General features: G+C 37.6%; 1 protein-coding gene across 1 annotated transcript in view; it reads right to left on the bottom strand.

Annotated features, from left to right (window-relative positions):
* The window catches only part of CNTN1 (contactin 1), a 216,047-nt gene that overhangs the window by 11,785 nt on the left and 186,524 nt on the right, over window positions 1-17,738 (bottom strand). Inside the window, exons 19-23 of the mRNA XM_014871147.2 lie at window positions 15,702-15,936; window positions 11,996-12,099; window positions 5,549-5,735; window positions 4,032-4,144; window positions 2,700-2,856 (exon numbers count right to left, since the gene is read on the bottom strand). Coding sequence (XP_014726633.1) covers window positions 2,700-2,856; window positions 4,032-4,144; window positions 5,549-5,735; window positions 11,996-12,099; window positions 15,702-15,936 — 796 coding nt within the window. The remainder of the gene's footprint in view (window positions 1-2,699; window positions 2,857-4,031; window positions 4,145-5,548; window positions 5,736-11,995; window positions 12,100-15,701; window positions 15,937-17,738) is intronic.

Here is a 17,738-nt window from a genome sequence, read left to right as displayed (position 1 = left end):
TGCTGCCTACCACCCTCCCCGCCATCCCAGCGCCGGGAGCCACGTTCCCTGCTGTCAGACATCGCTCTGCTGCCTTCCCGCTTCATCCTACTGCCTCCGGGCACTCTGCCGAGCACCACGACCGACACCGTGAGGGGGGAGTGGCTCCTCCACCCCTCTCAGCCCTGGGCCGCTGCCGCCATCACCCAGCGCCTTCAGCTGCGCGGGCCCTGCCCTGCCCACAGCACCGGGAACTGAGCGCAGGGAGAGGGCCTTGGCCAAAGGGGACTGGAACTGAGCTACACTGCTCTGTTCTGTTGTCAGTTTTTATAGCTGTTGTTGTTTCTGCTGTTTACCTTGATAGATATCAGTAAAAAACTGTTATTCCTATCCCCATATCTTCTGCCTGAAAGCCTCTGATTTGAAACTATAATAATTAGAAGGGAGGGGGTTGCACTCTGCATCTCAAAAAAGGGGTTCTCGCCTTTCTTTAGCAAATATCTGTCTTTCAAACCAAGACAGCATACTTGGGGCAGGTTATAGTCTTGGCAAGACTGCTTGTCTTGGGCTTGACCTTGTACTGACACAATGCTTCTGTCTGGGAAGTAAGATACCAGCTGTGACCTAAAGGGTCTTTGCACCACACCAATGGCAGGTTGTAATGTGCGCTTGATACAAAGATACTCAGGACATGTCCTGAAGACAGCAGCTGCCTCAACTTTTTGCAGCTTATAAACTTTGTTGAAATTGATTGTCCCAGAGTATGAGAATACAACACAATATATTTCAGCTGTTTTTAAGCAGTTGACTTACTACTCCATAATATTTGCATAGAACATGGTACACACAATTAACACGTATGCTAAATGGACTAAGAATTCAGTCACCAGCAGATTTCAAAACACAATTATTGAAGAATGGCTACTGAATTTCTAGTGCAATTCCACAATGATTAGCTGTGGACTGAATGCAATCCAAATATTTTTATCAAAAGCAGCAGAAGTAAACACCTATGGAACCAATATGACAAACAGAGGCAACATCACATTCATATAAAAATTCAGACAGCGCAGGGACTTGAACCATTCAAACCAATTGTGCTTTGTCACAGTCAAAAGTAAAATTAAACACAAAGTTAAAAAGAGACATGACACTGCGGTGGTACTGTGAAAATGACAAGACACTGTATCTTGGAAAGCAAGGATTCCAGGAAGGATTTAAAGATGGTGTTGGACAAACAAGATGAACATCATTTCATAGCCGTATGCAAGGTAATAAATGGCTAATGAAAGCCTTTCATGAATAACGCTGGAAGTAGTCAAGTATGGGGAGGCAAGAATATCTGCAGAGTTGAAACAGTGCATATATAGTATTACAGTCCTAAAGGAAGTCACAGAAGCTGGAGAGGTGAAGAAAAGAGATGATGAAATTATTTAAGACCTGATGAAATGTAATTAATCATGGAAAAACTCAAGGCACACAGTCTTTTTAACATTTGATTAGTCACTTGGCTAGTATAGATATATTTCTTGATGAGAAGAATGTATTAGACATAAGAAGCCTCTTTAATCTAACAACACCTATAAAACGAAACAATGCCCAGACACCAAAGCCAGACAAACACAGATACTAAAATTAGGCAAAAAATGTCAACTGTGCACGTGTTCATTAGAACAAAATACACACAAAATATAAACTTCATACAAACAAAAATGGTGATACTCATGAGCTCACACCAGGTGATATAAGCCATACATATTATTGAAAATCTGAAGATGGGAGGTCCACTCCTTTAGGAATGAGCACCTTCCCTCACAGTACAGATAATACAGCATAAGCATTGCTCTTTTTAAAAAGCCCCAATAATGATTGCATTGCTTCTGTGACAAGAACATTGTTGACATTTAATCCTTTCTATTCCCCAAGTTAATTTTTTTAATTAAAATGACAAGAATACAATATAAGTGTTCAAATCATAACCTTGCTAAGTTACTATCCAATTCCTTGATGTTGATTCATATGTTCGCTTTCATACCAAATATGCTAAGGAACTACTTAAGGTAAAAAACTAACAGGAAAGAAATGTGCAGAGCATGTCTGAACTCGTATTTACAGTCAACATTGAACCAAATTTTAATTATCCTATGCCATGGTCCCTTCTCTTCTTTACCAATCATCCAGACCACTCTGAATTACAGCATGTGGAGTTTCTCATTGTTTACTTATCATTTTGTGCCACAGATCCCCATTTCACTGTGAAGTGGAATTTCCCTGGCAAGTGGTCTGTGGATCACTGTGGACCACTCCTTTTCTCCATTATTTTCCTTTTAGCGAGAGTTGACAGAGGAATGAGAAAGAGGCGAAAGGTAGTAGGAACTATGGGGTTATTCCAAGCTTGACACCTAGATCCTGAGGTCTGCACCATGTAGTTATGCTTATAGGACACTTCTAGAAGTGGCAGCCTTACCAGGGGCACCAGTAAAAGCATCTGGTATTTGAAAGATGAGCAGTGCTTCCAGGATTGAGCTGGACTGCTACAGAAGTGTCCCGTGTGTGCTATGATTCCTCAGAAATGTTTCAAGATACACTCTTATTCTCAGTCCAGTCACTGCTGAAGGACTACCTTTTGGATGTGCTCATCTCTCAATAGCCATGAAAGAGGGAAACAGTCCAAGATTTACAAGGAGTGTGGCAAAGAAAAAGGGAAGTTATCTGCTCACCTGAAATTTTTATTTGGGCTACTTCTCCATCTCCTCCTTCACTGTGTGCTCGCACCTCAACAACATATTCACCATCACTGGGGACTGGGACCTCTATCGTGTGCTTTCCAGTGGAAAACAACTTGCCTTCATGCTGTCCATCTGGCCTATAAAGTACCTAGGAAAGTCATGGTAAATACAGTTATTGAAATGTTACATTTCCATAAAGATACATTTATATATGTATAGTGTGTAAATAAAAAAGTAGTAGCTTTTATTCACATGAAACATTATATATATATATATATATATATACACGTATACACATACTTACACACACATATATATATAAACTTAGTGGCTAATAGAACTTTTTTGCCATATTTACACAAGGTGAATCTAGACAGGATGTTTTCTCATTTTGTGTTACAAAATTATGCCAACTTTGAAAATAATTTCAGCACTTACACTCAAAATATGTAGTTAAGTGATGGAGAATAATAATGCAGGGTGGCAGAGACCATCAAAAATGTGAGAACTAGCTGAGTTTTCTGACATAAAATTTGTAGCCATTTCCAAAAGTGAAACAATTATCAATTTTACTATTAACTCTCAATGATGCTAAACTATTGCAAATGGGATGGTGTATGTCTTGTGGGATCTTTTCTAAAGATCCCACTTCCTTCTGAAATAATCTCTATGAAACACTACTAGCAATTCCCAGGAAGGAGTTCAACTACTCAATCAAATTTGCAAATGAAGAATATAATACTAATTTTCTTAATGCCAAGCAAGCAGCAACATTAAATAGGAATTAATATCTGAAGATTTCTGTATGTCCTATAGTCAGTATATACACTTGCAGTGGTTACAGAGTAACTGCATCTAATGATGGTAGAGGTCCCTTCACTTCCTCTAACTCCCTAGACTTTAAAAACTCGTATTTCAGGAACTGTAGCCCCCATGGAGATGGGAAAGGAAAACTGGAACAATGCATACTAATATAAGGAACTACTATAAAGTCTACAACTTTTCTATGCATTATTTTAAGCCAACAGACAATAAATGTGATCATGTGGGAAATGAGGTTGTTGCAGTCACTGTTATGAACTCTCCCATAAAATGGTTTACCACCCAAATGAATTTCAGAGCCCCAATATTTTCTCTTTGTATTGACTAAGCCCACTGGCTTTGCCCTAAGCCTGCTGGATGGTTGCGATTGCTGAGCATGATACCTTCCTCTTCAGCATTCAAGTATGTGTAAATCTGATTACATACAAAGGTTCAACACTGTCTATAAAATGCACTGCATGAAGCATACATAAAGATAAAAAATATTTTCAGATATCATACTTTGTATCCTTCAACGGCAGACTCATTTGACATTGCCTTCACGTGATCCCAGGTGATGATGTACCTTGAACCAGATCTGACAGAACTGATAATTCTTGGACGCTGGCTTGGAGCTGAAAAGCAACATATGTATAATGTACACATAAGTGAGATTTCACAAATGTTCAGTGGTGTTTTTCTTAAGACATGTAAAAATGTGAAAAAGGAAATTAGCCTGCCATATTTATGAGCAAGGGATAGTCTCCTTCCTGAAATGAACTGCTACAGCTCCAGCCAGGCAATTTTGGATGGCTTTGTACGGTGACGGCATTGTGGGTCTGCCTTTCTGTGTTGCCAGAATGGAAGTGGCCAACATTACCCTTCACTGTGTTGCTGACCATGAGTGTTTGCTGGCATGCAACTACCTTCAGAAAGTCCCAGAAATGTGGCATAAGTCATATTTATTCATTGATATAAAATATTTAATCAACTATTAACAGCCATTTCTACATCATTTAACTCAGTTCATCAGAAACAGAAGTACTCCACTGCAGAAACCATTAATCATAACTTACATAAAAAGCTTATAAAATGGACTCTTATTAATGAACCCTGCAGGTGCAAGTTACACAATACACTATTCACTGACAGAAATCCTCAAATTAGTTGTAAGCATATTTAGCCCAGATAAATATGTTTTAAATACACGAGATGCTTTTCTTACCTTGTTCAGTCTATGCTAGTGCTAGGTATCCTCATTGAGTCAGAAGCAATACTCAAAAACCTGTTATGGTATGTTAATTCTAGGGTGAAATTCAGATCACCCACTTCTCAAGGTTGCCTGAATATGCTGCTCTGCTGTTGATGAAAACAAAGGCAGTGTATAGATGCCTAAGTAATAGCTGGTCTCAACTGCTCATCATTTAGAATATCATGTCCAGCTTTGGGATTCCCAATACTTTAAAGACATTGGTGATCTGGAGTGAGTTCAACAGAGGAATATCAACCTGGTGGGGATCTTGATTTGTGAAGAAAGGGTGAAAGAGCTGTGCTTGTTCACCCTGGAGAAGAGACAGTTTTGGAGGGGATCTAAGAGTCCCCTGTCCTAGCAGGGAGCTTATCAAGAAAGATCCAGGCTCTTGGATGGCATAGCAGGGGACAAGAAACAAAAACCACAAAATTGATTAAGTCTCAGACTAGATGCTCATAAGTCAGGGACTGGAATGGGTTTCTCAGAGAGGTTGTGCAGACTCTATTCCCTTAGGTTTTGAAGGTCCAGCCAGATAAATCTCTGAGCAACCTGATCTGAGCTTGCAGGTGACCCTCCTTTGAGCATATAATCTTAGCCTCTTCACTGCCTTTTGTAAAATATCCCCATCAAACATGGCAACAAAAGAGAGGAAGGAGAATTTTAGCAGAAATTATCAGACTGAGAAGCAATACCACATGAGGAGAGAACATTTGGCATATGAATGAGAAGCCATGTTTGAAAGCATGATGGACATGATTATGCTGAACCTAATGCTCCATTCACTTACGTGCTTTCCTGGTAACAACATCAATGGTGCTGCTGGGAGGTCCATAGCCTGCACTATTGAAGGCAGACACATCTACATGGTAGCGAGTGTTAGGCTTCAGGTTTTCCAGTTTGGTTGAATACTCTTGATTGCTCACCTGTACCCGCTGTGCAGCTGCTTCTTTATCATGAGCAGCCCAGTAACGAATCTGTAAGCAAGCCAACAGGAAGACGAAATTTAACTTATTTAATAATACAGAAATTTTATAAAAACTGATGTATTCCTATACTATATATTCAGATATAAACCAGGTAAAAGAAATCTAACAGCAACGGCATAGAATTCCTTCTACAGGCTGTGATTTTAACCAAGTTGTGTATAGGCATAAAGAAACTGAAATTAATGTAGAATTTATTAGGCAAACTTTTCTCATAGTGGTACAACTTGTTCCCAGCTAAGTCACTAGATGTTTGGGAGCTGGATAATGTCTTCAAAAAACAAGACCTTTTTCTTCTTGCTCGTTTGTTTTTGCATTCTACTCTGAACTTCAGTATTATTTTCTTACACTAGTAGAGACTAAACTCTGATAATGTTTTTGGTGTATTTTGTTTTGAATGTCTGACAAATTTAGGCTTTTTGTACTTCTATCTATGGAATGCAAAGTATTCGGTCATGTTAGCTGCACATGTAGGTGTCAATAGGTATACATAACCTTATTCTAGAGTTCTTCAGCTAAATTCCATCACGTTTCATAGCACAATATGAAATTTGTCAAAGTAGATGAAAAAGAACATGAAAACATTTAAAATATAGGAAAAAACATGACTGTAAGCTTGTACTACCTTAAAAAACAAAGCCAATTAAGAGTACACAGAAATTCCATGAGCATTTTTTTTCCCCCAAGAACTTGGTCCATCCCACTTTAATTCATTATGCATTACAAAACACTTGCTGAAAACAGTGCAATTCCTATGGAGTGATGCCATTCCTACAGTCCCTCACATACACAGGGTCCTATTCTGCATGGCCTTGTGAGATGTAAATGACAGTGAAACACTGTCAGTATCTGGGTTTTGTCTGGTTTATAACCACTTGCATAAGACTAAATTACTGCACAAACCTGAAAGAGCAGAAATGCAATGTGCCCATTGCATTTTGATTCTGAGTGTTTTCACCCTCAGCATTTCTGCTCAGCTTCTGCCTGACTTAATAATGTTTTTTTTGTATGTTACATGAATTTAAAATTAAATTAAATTAATTAAATTAAATTAATTTAAATTAAATTAAATTAATTTTTTTAGGAAGAAGTTAATATTGTTGCTCAATTCAGGCTCTAGGAAAAATCTTTGTAAGACATTACTGGTGACATGAGCTATCCTATCATCTTGCCTTTTAAATAGCAACTACTTTAACCTTCTCTTATTCTGACATTAGTTGTACATGAAAACTTCATTTAAGGAATAAATTAGAAAAACTGATAGTCTGTCAAAGTGTTAATATCACGGTTCTCTTCTTTAAAAGTTGTGGGTACAACCCTTGTTCAGTGAGGCTTCGTTTTCTCCCATTTACATTAAAATTACAATATTTAATAAAAATACTGCTTTCTTTTATCTTAGAACACATGATGTGGTTGAGTAAGGAGAGATGCAGGGGATTTAGCAGGGTATTTCTCTTTACCTACTTCAAATGTCTTTGGACATGAGAACAGTATCACTACACAGAGATTACTGTCAACTAAATACTTCTTATAGCTTGTCTCTTGTCAATGTTTTTTGCCACCAGTCCTTCCACCAGTGTTACAAGTTATTCACTGATTATAAATGTGACATCTTAGTGGCCTTTGTCTCTTTCCTGCTGCAGGTAGAATCAGTGTATCTGCAGTGATTCTCTGCAGTGAAACTGGCTTTGCTTTTTAAGTTCAGCATGCACATGGTTTTCAGCAGAAGATAATAACTGAAGATAATCTTCAATTCTATAAATATATGTCCTGCATTCTGTTTAGAAAGTATCATCCACTAGCACCCTAAATATCAGTTTTCTGTAATTTAGGCAATCACACTCATAACATTTGTACTTATAAAGACAGCTATTTTCCTGAGTAAGCCTTTACCCTAAAATGAGTGAGGACTCTGCATCCAGTCCATTCTGCAGGATTCAGCAGTAGAGTGGTAACCTCCACCAGATGAATGGTTTCAAACTAGAATGGACCTGAAACTGACAGCCATTTCAGCTGAAGGTCTGATAGTGATCTTCAAGTCAGAGGTTTTTTTATATGATTATAATTAACATATTGTTGTAGATAAGTAGGTCTTGTTGAATGCAACCAGCTGTACACCAAAAGGTGTTAACTGTAAGTGGCTGACTCAGGTGAGAGAGGGCGTGTACTTCAGGAGTTAGAGAACGTCATGTCTATCTCTGTCTCTAAGTTCAAACAAGTTTCTAGCCTGCAGCAAAAGGATGTCTGTAAAGATCTAGGTGGCCAAAAGTTTATTAACCATGACAGGACCAATAGTAGCTTTGTTGTTGATTTCAGCTGGCCATTGAAAACTAATTAATTAATTTTTAGTATCATCTTGTATGTTAATTAAGTAACAGCATTACTTAAAGATAGAAAACACACTTTATATGAAGCTTTTAATAATCATGTGGCATATTCTGGAAGCCTTTGAAGTCCCCTGCCTTGCAAAGCTTTTTACAATCTTAATATTTGTTTGTAGTACAGGCATGGTAGTAGTGTAATACAAAATAACATAGAGCATCAAATAAGACCAGCGAGAACGATTAATGAAAATGCAAATTTCTTCACCAAAAACATATTACGTTTCAGACAGAAGTAATATAATTTAAAAATTAAATAAAATTAAAATCCCAAATACAATTGTTCTTGGCTGCAATGTTGTGGACTTTACTCCTATAGTGTGTGAGCTGTATGTCATGAACAGAGAAAGTTCTCCTCTAATACACAGCCATATTTACATATTTGAAACATTGTAACAACTCCTGAAAAAGAAAAAAAAAGATATTACTTCCCAGAAAGCTAAGAAAACTACTGTCTTCTTTATACTATTTCTACATTTCTCACTTTATATTTAAATATTTTCAAACTTTCTTGAAATAATTTTGAAATTTCTTTCTTGCCTCTGGAATGAAGTGCTACATTGCTACAAGAGGTCACATTTCCCCACTCTACTGAGTAGCCCCTCTCTCTTTTTTTAAAGAGAGTATGTAGTAGCCCCAGACAGCCTTCTTATTCCTTCCTGGTGCTCTGCATTTACTTTGTTAGGGTAATCCATAGGCAATAAGTCCCCAGAGGACACAGAAGGGGATTTTAACTAAACTCTAGAGTTTTTGTGGGAAATAAGCCAATTGTGATTTTTGTGAAGGACTGCCTTAGCCATCATGAATTAAAGCAGCCCTCTCCGCTACAATCAGGGAAAAACCTGTCTTTCATGGTCTTCTCCTCTATTCAAACTTCAGTATACTGAAGCTGTTTCTGTAAGTGTCATGAAACAAAAGTTTCTGTATTCATGGAAGTTTTACATAGGATTGACACAAAAATATACTTCACTCTTATTAAGAAAGAATGCTAATAGCATATTTCAGTCAACAAGAGACAATGGTGGTGAGAAGTGATACATTTGTTTAATAAAATAAACTTACATCTATTGCATAGAAGCAGTGTAAAATACGGGTAGTATTGCTGGTGCTGCATGCACTGCAGAGATGTGGCTGTTAGCAGTCTATTGTAAGAACTCATAAATCTTAAATTGTCTATATGGATGGAGATAGTTTTCCTACTTTATCTCTTCTTTAAGTGTGAGCTGAGGATACTCCTCTGTAATGGCAAAATGTATCAGCTCACACTCATCACTATGGGGGCAGTCATCCTGACAGTATGCATTAGTGTCAGGAAAATCTGACTCCTTCTGGTGTGAGAAGCATTGTGTCACAGCTGAAATACACCAGGTTCTTTGCTCCCAGGGTACTCCCACCTCTTAAACTCTAGCATTCAAAAGTCAATTATGCAATTTTCAAGTAATGATAAAGACCAAAAGGAAACTGAGAAGGTGCTCTGGTGAATTATGGTTTCTATTAACCTGTGTAACACCTGAGCAGTAATTTAAAGGTAACTATTGTATTCCTCAATGCCAATAGACACAGAGCCTTCCAGAGATAGTCACTAGAATTTTATAATGCAGTTTGAATACTCCTTCCACCACAACTTTTATTGCAACTTCACAAATGCTATCTGTGGCCTTAACCTTCCAGAACAACCCTCAATTTTCGCCCTGTCCTGTGGCTCCTTCAGGACTCATGGGGGTTCTGATCTTCAGGAACACAAGTCTTTCTTTTTATTCTCAGTGAAGAAGCATAGGCTTTCCTTTTGCTGCCTTCCCCTCTACTAGAGTGTGACTGGTGATTGCCCTGAGGAAAAAGATCTCAGAATTAATACCTTATTGAGCATTGTGGGGCAGTAATTTGGGACCATCAGTCTGTTTATCATCTAACCAGATGGAATTTTTTACATAGTCTGGATAATTAGAAGATTGTCTTAGAAAAAGAGAGAAAAAAAAAAGAAATCTATATTCTAATGTAGCTGGTCACTGTACATGTGCTAGCCAGTCAGTTCACGCTGGATTTGTAAAAGTGTATTTCTCCAGGAATAGGTGGATGAAATTACACTACAGCTATCAAAACAAGGCCCCACCCCAAACATCAATAGTCCCTGTAACAGATGGTTCATTCCCAGGATATTCCACCTTTCTAAGTTATTCTCTTTTCAGCCCAAAGATCCCCCACGTTTCTTTCTGATTTTTTTCCTTTTCTTCTATTATTTCTATTGTCTATTATTTGGTTCATCCTGGTCTTTCCTGCTAAAGCCTCTCCCCTCCCTTCTTCCCCTGATGGGCCCTGACACAACCTAGATATCTTTACATCAAATAAGGTAAAAATTTTAAAAAGTGGCCAAAAATGGGTTGCCTATGGGCATGTTTCCCTATCGTGTTCATTCCACGTTTATCTTTGCCCCCCTTGCTTTACTACCCTATTCCCTACTACAACTCTGAACATCCATCTTCATGGTCTATCACAACTGTAATCCCAGCCTCTATCAGCACTCCCTGTTGCTGCTCTATCCACCAGAGTAAGCAGTTGCCACCCTCCACCAGTTGCCACTCTCTGCATTGCCAGAAGTCCCCTGGTGTGTGCCTGCCAAGTTCAGGTTATTCTGCAATGTGAAGGCTTTGGTTTCTGGGCAGACTGTCCAGCCTGGACTGTCCTGCTACAGGGCTTCCCAGGCTGAGCTCACAGATCTCAGCTATGACCACCAATTTGTCTATCCTATTCTAGCTGCAAAATCCCTATGAGACACCAAACCAGTGGGCTGCTTTAGTAAATTAGGAGTTACCACTGATATTAGTGTCTTAATTTCAAACCCCACTGTCCTCTGTTTAAGACTTTATGTCTGTACTGTATAAAATCAAGCTTTACATGGGACACTATTCTTGGTATGGTATTGCAAAAATTTTACATAAATCTCACGGAGACAGAAACAGAGATCAGGAAATTTTAAAAATCCAAGTACTACTTATTTATTCATAGATTTTAACTTAAAAAATACATTCCATGACATTATTCCTCATTTGTACGTCCTTATTTTGGAACATAGAGGATATTTTCAAGTAGCAGAAAACTTAAATCACAAGGCCAGTCACTAACAAACGAAAGACACAAACCCCTATTTTGGGTTGCAGCCAAAGTAAGCAGACTGTATACTGCAGTTTGTCAGCACCCACTGCACATGGATGATGTTAAGACTTCCCTGGTAGAGTACTACATGGCCATTTCCCATTGCACCCAGCCTGTGGCTGTTGTCATCTCTCCAGAAGGACAAGAACAATTTTCACCAATAGTATCATTGAGATGGACCAGATGGAACATGGCCCAAAGCTCTTCTTCATGTGGAGAATAGAAATCATCAAGAAAACATCACTGTCTTGCACAATAGCAGTGTCTCTAGTATACTAGATTTTCGGCATTTGTCAAGTATTCCCACTTAATATAGGGTTTGGGGGTGAAATATATTAAAACCTGCTTGTAATTTAAGTGGGCCAGAGTTAGTTACAATTTTGCATATGTGTTGAAAGTTACACCCAAAATTTAATTTCAATATGTTTTAAGAAGTTATAGATAGGCATTGAATTACATAAAAGAGACAAATTTCTTTCATGAAGTAATGGAGCTTTTTATTAGTTGCAAAGTGCAAACATACATTTCTCAATCTATTTTAGTAATGAAGTACATAACACCAAAAATAATCAGCTTCTCAAGAAGCAAAATCTGCACAGAACATGCTAACTAAAGAGAAGTGAACCCTAAGAGATGGAATGCCAAAGTAGGAATTATTGTTGGCTATAACTACTGACAGTAAATGAGTAAGAAGATTCACAGTGTTGCCACTAAACTCACCTGATATCCTTCCACAGATTTATCAGAAACATGATGCCAAGAAACAGACATTTCAGAAGATGACAAAACTTTTACACTCACATCTGTAGGTATTTCAGTTGGAGCTGGAAGATGAAACATATGTTAAACATTCAATCTGATCCTGTGGTAATGCTATGCTTGTTTACAAGGACTCTTCTCACTTTAGTTTTTTATATTATTTTCAGTATTTTATATCATTTTCCTGACATCACTGAGCCAAGTGTTAATCTGTTTTTTTAATATTTTTTAATCTTTAATCTGTTTTTTCTTGAAAAAACTTCAAGTCCAGTGATGACCTGTAAGGAAAATGACTGTAAAAACAAAGCAATGATCTTGTTACTTGGTTCAGACTATGTATTTTTATGCTTCAACAGATTTCATGCTGAAATTCTTGTAAACTGAAAATAGCCTTTGATAAATAGAATGAAGCATCCAGTGATCTTTTAATAAATGGGACAGCAGCTCACATATTACATACATCAAATTTTTAGTTAGTTACATGCAAATACTTGTGTATATCACTTAGCCCTAACAACACAATTTTTTTGTGAGAGCAGATATTAGATACACAAATGTCCAGTGGCACATACAAACTTGAACATAGGTGTGAAATAATCCAAAGCACCCTTCTGTAAGGCATACATCATACATCATCATAAGGTTGATTTTGTTTGCTTTCTTAGTTCTGAACAGCAGTCAATGTAGAGTACAGACCATCATAATGTGATAGACTTTTATCCAGGGCTTAGAATACTAAGGTCTAGTTTCATTTCACTGCTGCTTGAGTTTTAAACAAGGTAAGAAATTAAGAAAAACATAAACTTAGTAATGTCTGTAAAAGATAAAGTTTTCCAAACTAACAACAGTTCTCTGTCGTGAATATTTTGAAACAAGTTGCAACAGACAAGCATGGCAGACCCAGCTGAGGAAAGTTTTCATATACTTAATCTTCCAACTGGGCATCCAGTCAACTATGCATCAAAACAGCCACTGTTAAGAAAAAAAAAATCACTAACATCTCTCATGAAAAGTATCCTAGGTAACAAAATAATCTTATATGCAAAGTTACCTTTTGTAATTGTCTTTCAATGGCTGTTAATAATGCAAATGTCTAATTAAAAAATTATACATTATTACAAAATTGTTTTCACAATGACAGGAATTTAGATAAGCAAGAGACCTGTGCACTCATTACTAGCAATCATTACTACTAGCAATGGCAGATATGACTAGCAGTTGTCAGACATGGAACTTGGCTTATTACACATGGGAACACAGAAATTCCTCAGTCACTGAAGGGAGTAACAATGCCCACAGTTATAACTAGAGAAACATAGATCTATTATAGAATACACAACTGAATGAAAAAGCTGTCACTATATTTATGGACACGTGGATATTTATACATATCTGTATGGAATATTGCATGACCATAGCTTTAAGATTTCCCTAATACCTTTGAGAAGTTGTGTTGTTTAACAGTAATAATATCACTTCCTAACTCCAAGGTACAGAAGGACAGGTGGAATGGTTGTGACCATTTAATCTATTCCCAAATCACTGTCAGGCTCTTCTCTATTGCATCAATTACAGAACTTTCAAAAAATTTCATACTAAAAAGTTTCAGCTGCCAGGGCTTTTGCTTATACAATACTCTAACAATATTTCATCTGCTCATGCTTGTTTATGAACTGAAATAATTTACATCCCTATTTGTCATTTCTGTTCTATAACTATTTTGCAGCCTCTCCTGAGCCAGAAAGATGGCATCAGTTGCTTTCCTCCAGCCTTCTAATTCAATATTTCTAGAAATTTTTCCAAAAGGAGAAATCACGTGGCCATCACAATATATTTTCTTCACTGAAAATATAGTGGTCATCACACGCGTATCTTCTAAGCAAAACTATAAGTTGAAGCAGACAGCCAGTAAGCATACTAAAAGGTATAGAAGTGATTTTGTTCACATTCTGATGCCAGGAGACAAGACTCAATGCTCTTCAGAGTAACTTCCATTATATCTCTTGGAAAAATTCCTTTTAATCTGCTCTGAAGTTCCTGGATTGGATATGGGCAGTAGTCAGGGTCACAGCTCCACACAGAAGATGTGAGCACTACTGGTAAGGTTTGTACTCTTGTGCTTGAAATCAAAGAAGTAGGTTCATTGAGCTTCTATTTCTTTTGCAATCTGCATCTGGCATCATTTAAGCACAAATGCTTTTTATCAGGTGACTGGACTTTGCTAAACCCTGTGTTAGAACATCAGCAGCCACTCAAGTGACCTCTTTATCTGGAAGCTGGCACTACTGCACATTTGCTTTTCCTCTGTCTTTTTGAGCTACTAGGCTCTACCATGTGCCTGAACTTAGAGACCATACAAACACACTTGCTACTCGTGACATAGTATGGATAATCCTAACATAAACACTGGGAGCTTATCAGTCAGTTGTCGATAAAGTCTCCGAGCACGGATGGATACTTCAGGGTTATTTGACTGATATTGCTTTCTTTACACCATAGCTTATTTTCTAACACATTTATACAACTGCAAAATAACCCTGTGTTGCTGCAGCAGCAGTTGAAGATGATTTCATAAGGAGTGCTTTCCTGAGAAAAAAGGAATCTTATCCTCATCAGCCAGCTTGGTATTGAGGACTTTTTTTTCCTCTGTGTGTGGCCTATTTGTAAGCAAAGTTGCCATTAGTGCTAATGGGAACCATGAACATAAATCTTCCATAAAGTACACAGAGTACAGAACTAAATCGGAAGTCTGAGAATGTGGCCATGTTATCATACCCCTCCTCTTGGCTCTTTGGTCTACATCTGTTGACTTTGTGAAGGAGATTTTGCTCTATGGAAAGAAAAATACTAGCAATTCTTTGGGTTTCTGGCAGAAATTAATAAACTGCATTTTTTTAGAACAGGCTTGAGTGATGATAACGCAATTAAAGATGTTGCATATATTTCTTCTGATTTAAGGTAAATTTTCTTCCAGTACTTTCTTCTGCTAAGTTTGGAAATATCATTTAAACTTCAATCCTAAAGGTCACAGCATGTGAAATAATTAAAGCAAGAATTAAGAAAAATATTTTAATCGAATGTGAAAGAGGTTTCTATTAAATTACTCACTTGATAGCTCTAACATGCAAACCAGAATAAAGAATGCAACAGGGATAATTATATGAGACTCTAAACATGCTGGAAATATAACTAGATACAATTGAACTATCATTCCTTCATAATTTTGGGCTAAATTCTGATACTGATCTACTAAAATACTAGGCTTTAGTGTGGTCTGTTAAGAAGAAAAAGATTTATCATATATCAAATACATGTATTAAGATCACAGAGACATTGCCGAATAAAGATCTAAATGTTTTAGGCAATCACTGTGAAAACAATAATTTCTTTTTCTATATTCTTAAATCTTTTAACAAGCTGTGTGAAGAATCTTGCATGCTGCTGTGTATTGCTTATTGTCAGGAAGTACAGCCAAGTGCTCTGCATTACACACAAAGCAGAAAGTGGAAGCTGGCTGTTCAGACCAAGGTTTTGTGCAAGCAATGCCCACCCTCCCTGCTGAAGATGTATCCTGATATACAAATCAGTGTCAAGGACCAGATTCTACTGATGTTGGTAGTGCTGATCTGGACCCACAGTGTAAAACTCATTTGGGACATTTACTCACCATCTTGTGCTGAATAAATTACAGCAGTGAGACTGAATGGCCCATCCCCTTTGTTGTTAAAGGCTTTCACTTTTACTTGATACTGAGTTGAAGGGGGCATTGATTCATCCTTGTGGACATATCGGCCAATCTCAGGATTAGTAACTGTAACCCTTCTCCATTCTTTCTCACCAAATGGTTTGAAGGCCACTATATAACCAAAATTATTGCCATAGTGGTATTCTCTGGACAAAGGCTGTAGAGATAAAAAACAAAATGTTAATGTTAATGCTAAACAGCTAGGTCCAGAATGAAATAGAAACAATGCAGAAAGCATTGATATGTACATTGTAAAAATATTGAACTGAACCTCCATTTTGCCCTGGCTTCCTTCAATGGCTTGCTTCCACCCTCTTTAAAAACAGGCCCTCAGATCTGCAGTATTAGCATATTTGCCATGAAAATATTTTAAGATCATTTTCCTCATCTGAACTCAGTGCAACACACATCATGTTACCTCCCAGAGAAAGAAACCAAGAATAATTGTGTAATAAAACATCCATAGCTAGCAAAAAAAGGCCTAAGGAATGAGGCACAGCAGATACGTAACACAGACATATTATGGCAATATACAGGTCCATGTACGTGAGGAGATGGATATTCTTGCAAAAGAATCACAGTGAAGAGAAAATCTATGTGGCTGGCCCAAACTATATTAATTTACTGAAAGTGTGTCACCTAAGCAACTGGCACAGCTGATAGAGAAAGATGGACACATTCAAAGAATGACTCGCCTACCATTTTTCACTGATGATGGAGGGGATCCAGCTGCTGATTTAGACTACCTAGCTTCTAACTGGTAAATCTTTTAGTGAAATTACTCTCACTTTGAGTACAGGCTTTAATGATACCCATCCAAAATATTTCTTAAAACTATAGCTAATTTCCTATACCTAGGAATACTGGAAAGTATGAAATTAAGGAAGACAATCTGCCATAATGGATTTTCCTTCTTTTACTAATGCTCTACATTCAGTGATCCCTTCTCAGTCCATGGAGCTTTTGCCGCAACTATTAGACTGCACCCAACCAGCCAAAATCACATCATTCATCCGTGCATCAGGAGGTTGACCAGAAGCACCCTTTAAAAAGCAGCTTCCTGCATCATCTTTTTTTCCTAATGGAAATCTCACAGCAATGAAATAGCTTATCTTGAGACAAAGGTCTTGGACCAGTGACACAGAGAGTAATTATTCTCCTTAAGTGTTTGCCCACTATTGCAGCACTTCAGCTAACATGCGTTAAGATATTCTGAGCAAGGTTTTATGAAACTTCGATGTAGCTGATCTTCTGAATCTATCACTGTAACTAGCTGCTTAAAATAAATCAGAATTCAATCTCATATGCCAAAGTAAGCAGACTGGATGAGACCCTAGCGTCAGAATGATTTTTGGCCAGAGCAAACTTTAGAAAGACAGAATTAGCACTTAAAAATTTATTCTGAAAGGTCTTATATGAAGTTTGAAAGCAGCTTTCCCTCCAAGGGCTGCACATAATAAATAGGTATAAGTAGCTGCATAGTTTGTAGAACCCACTGAAAACTTTGAAAAAGAAAATGGGAGAGGGAAAGACAAATGGGGAAAAATGAGGAAGAATGGGCATGACACACCCAACTTTCCTTCTCAGTTCCTCTTTCAAAACAAGTCTTAGAAGAGCTTTGATTGCATCTCTGGCTGTCTCATTCAACCTGGGCTAATGAATCACAGCAGAAGCTGAAACATGTGGTTGGCAGCAACATGTGAACCTGCCATACATTTTGTTCTTCTCTTCTTAATTAAGGACTATTTAGAGCAGCATATGCAAATGTCAGCACATTTGGGGGAATCAATATATATTTTTATCTTAGCCTTACCGATAGATATATTGTTGTCTGTCAGACTCTGTGAATCTACAGTCTCTATTTAAAAACCCTTGCTAGACATAGCATAAAAGATTCTTGGGAAATAAATACTTGAAGTCATGCTTAATTTGTCTGACTAAAGGAGCTACTCAGAACAG

This window comes from Sturnus vulgaris, chromosome 5, assembly GCF_052056855.1.
Source record: "Sturnus vulgaris isolate bStuVul1 chromosome 5, bStuVul1.hap1, whole genome shotgun sequence".
NCBI lineage: Eukaryota > Metazoa > Chordata > Aves > Passeriformes > Sturnidae > Sturnus > Sturnus vulgaris.
The sequence above is the reverse complement of the archived record's forward strand: the minus strand, read 5'-3'. Positions and strand labels throughout refer to the sequence as shown.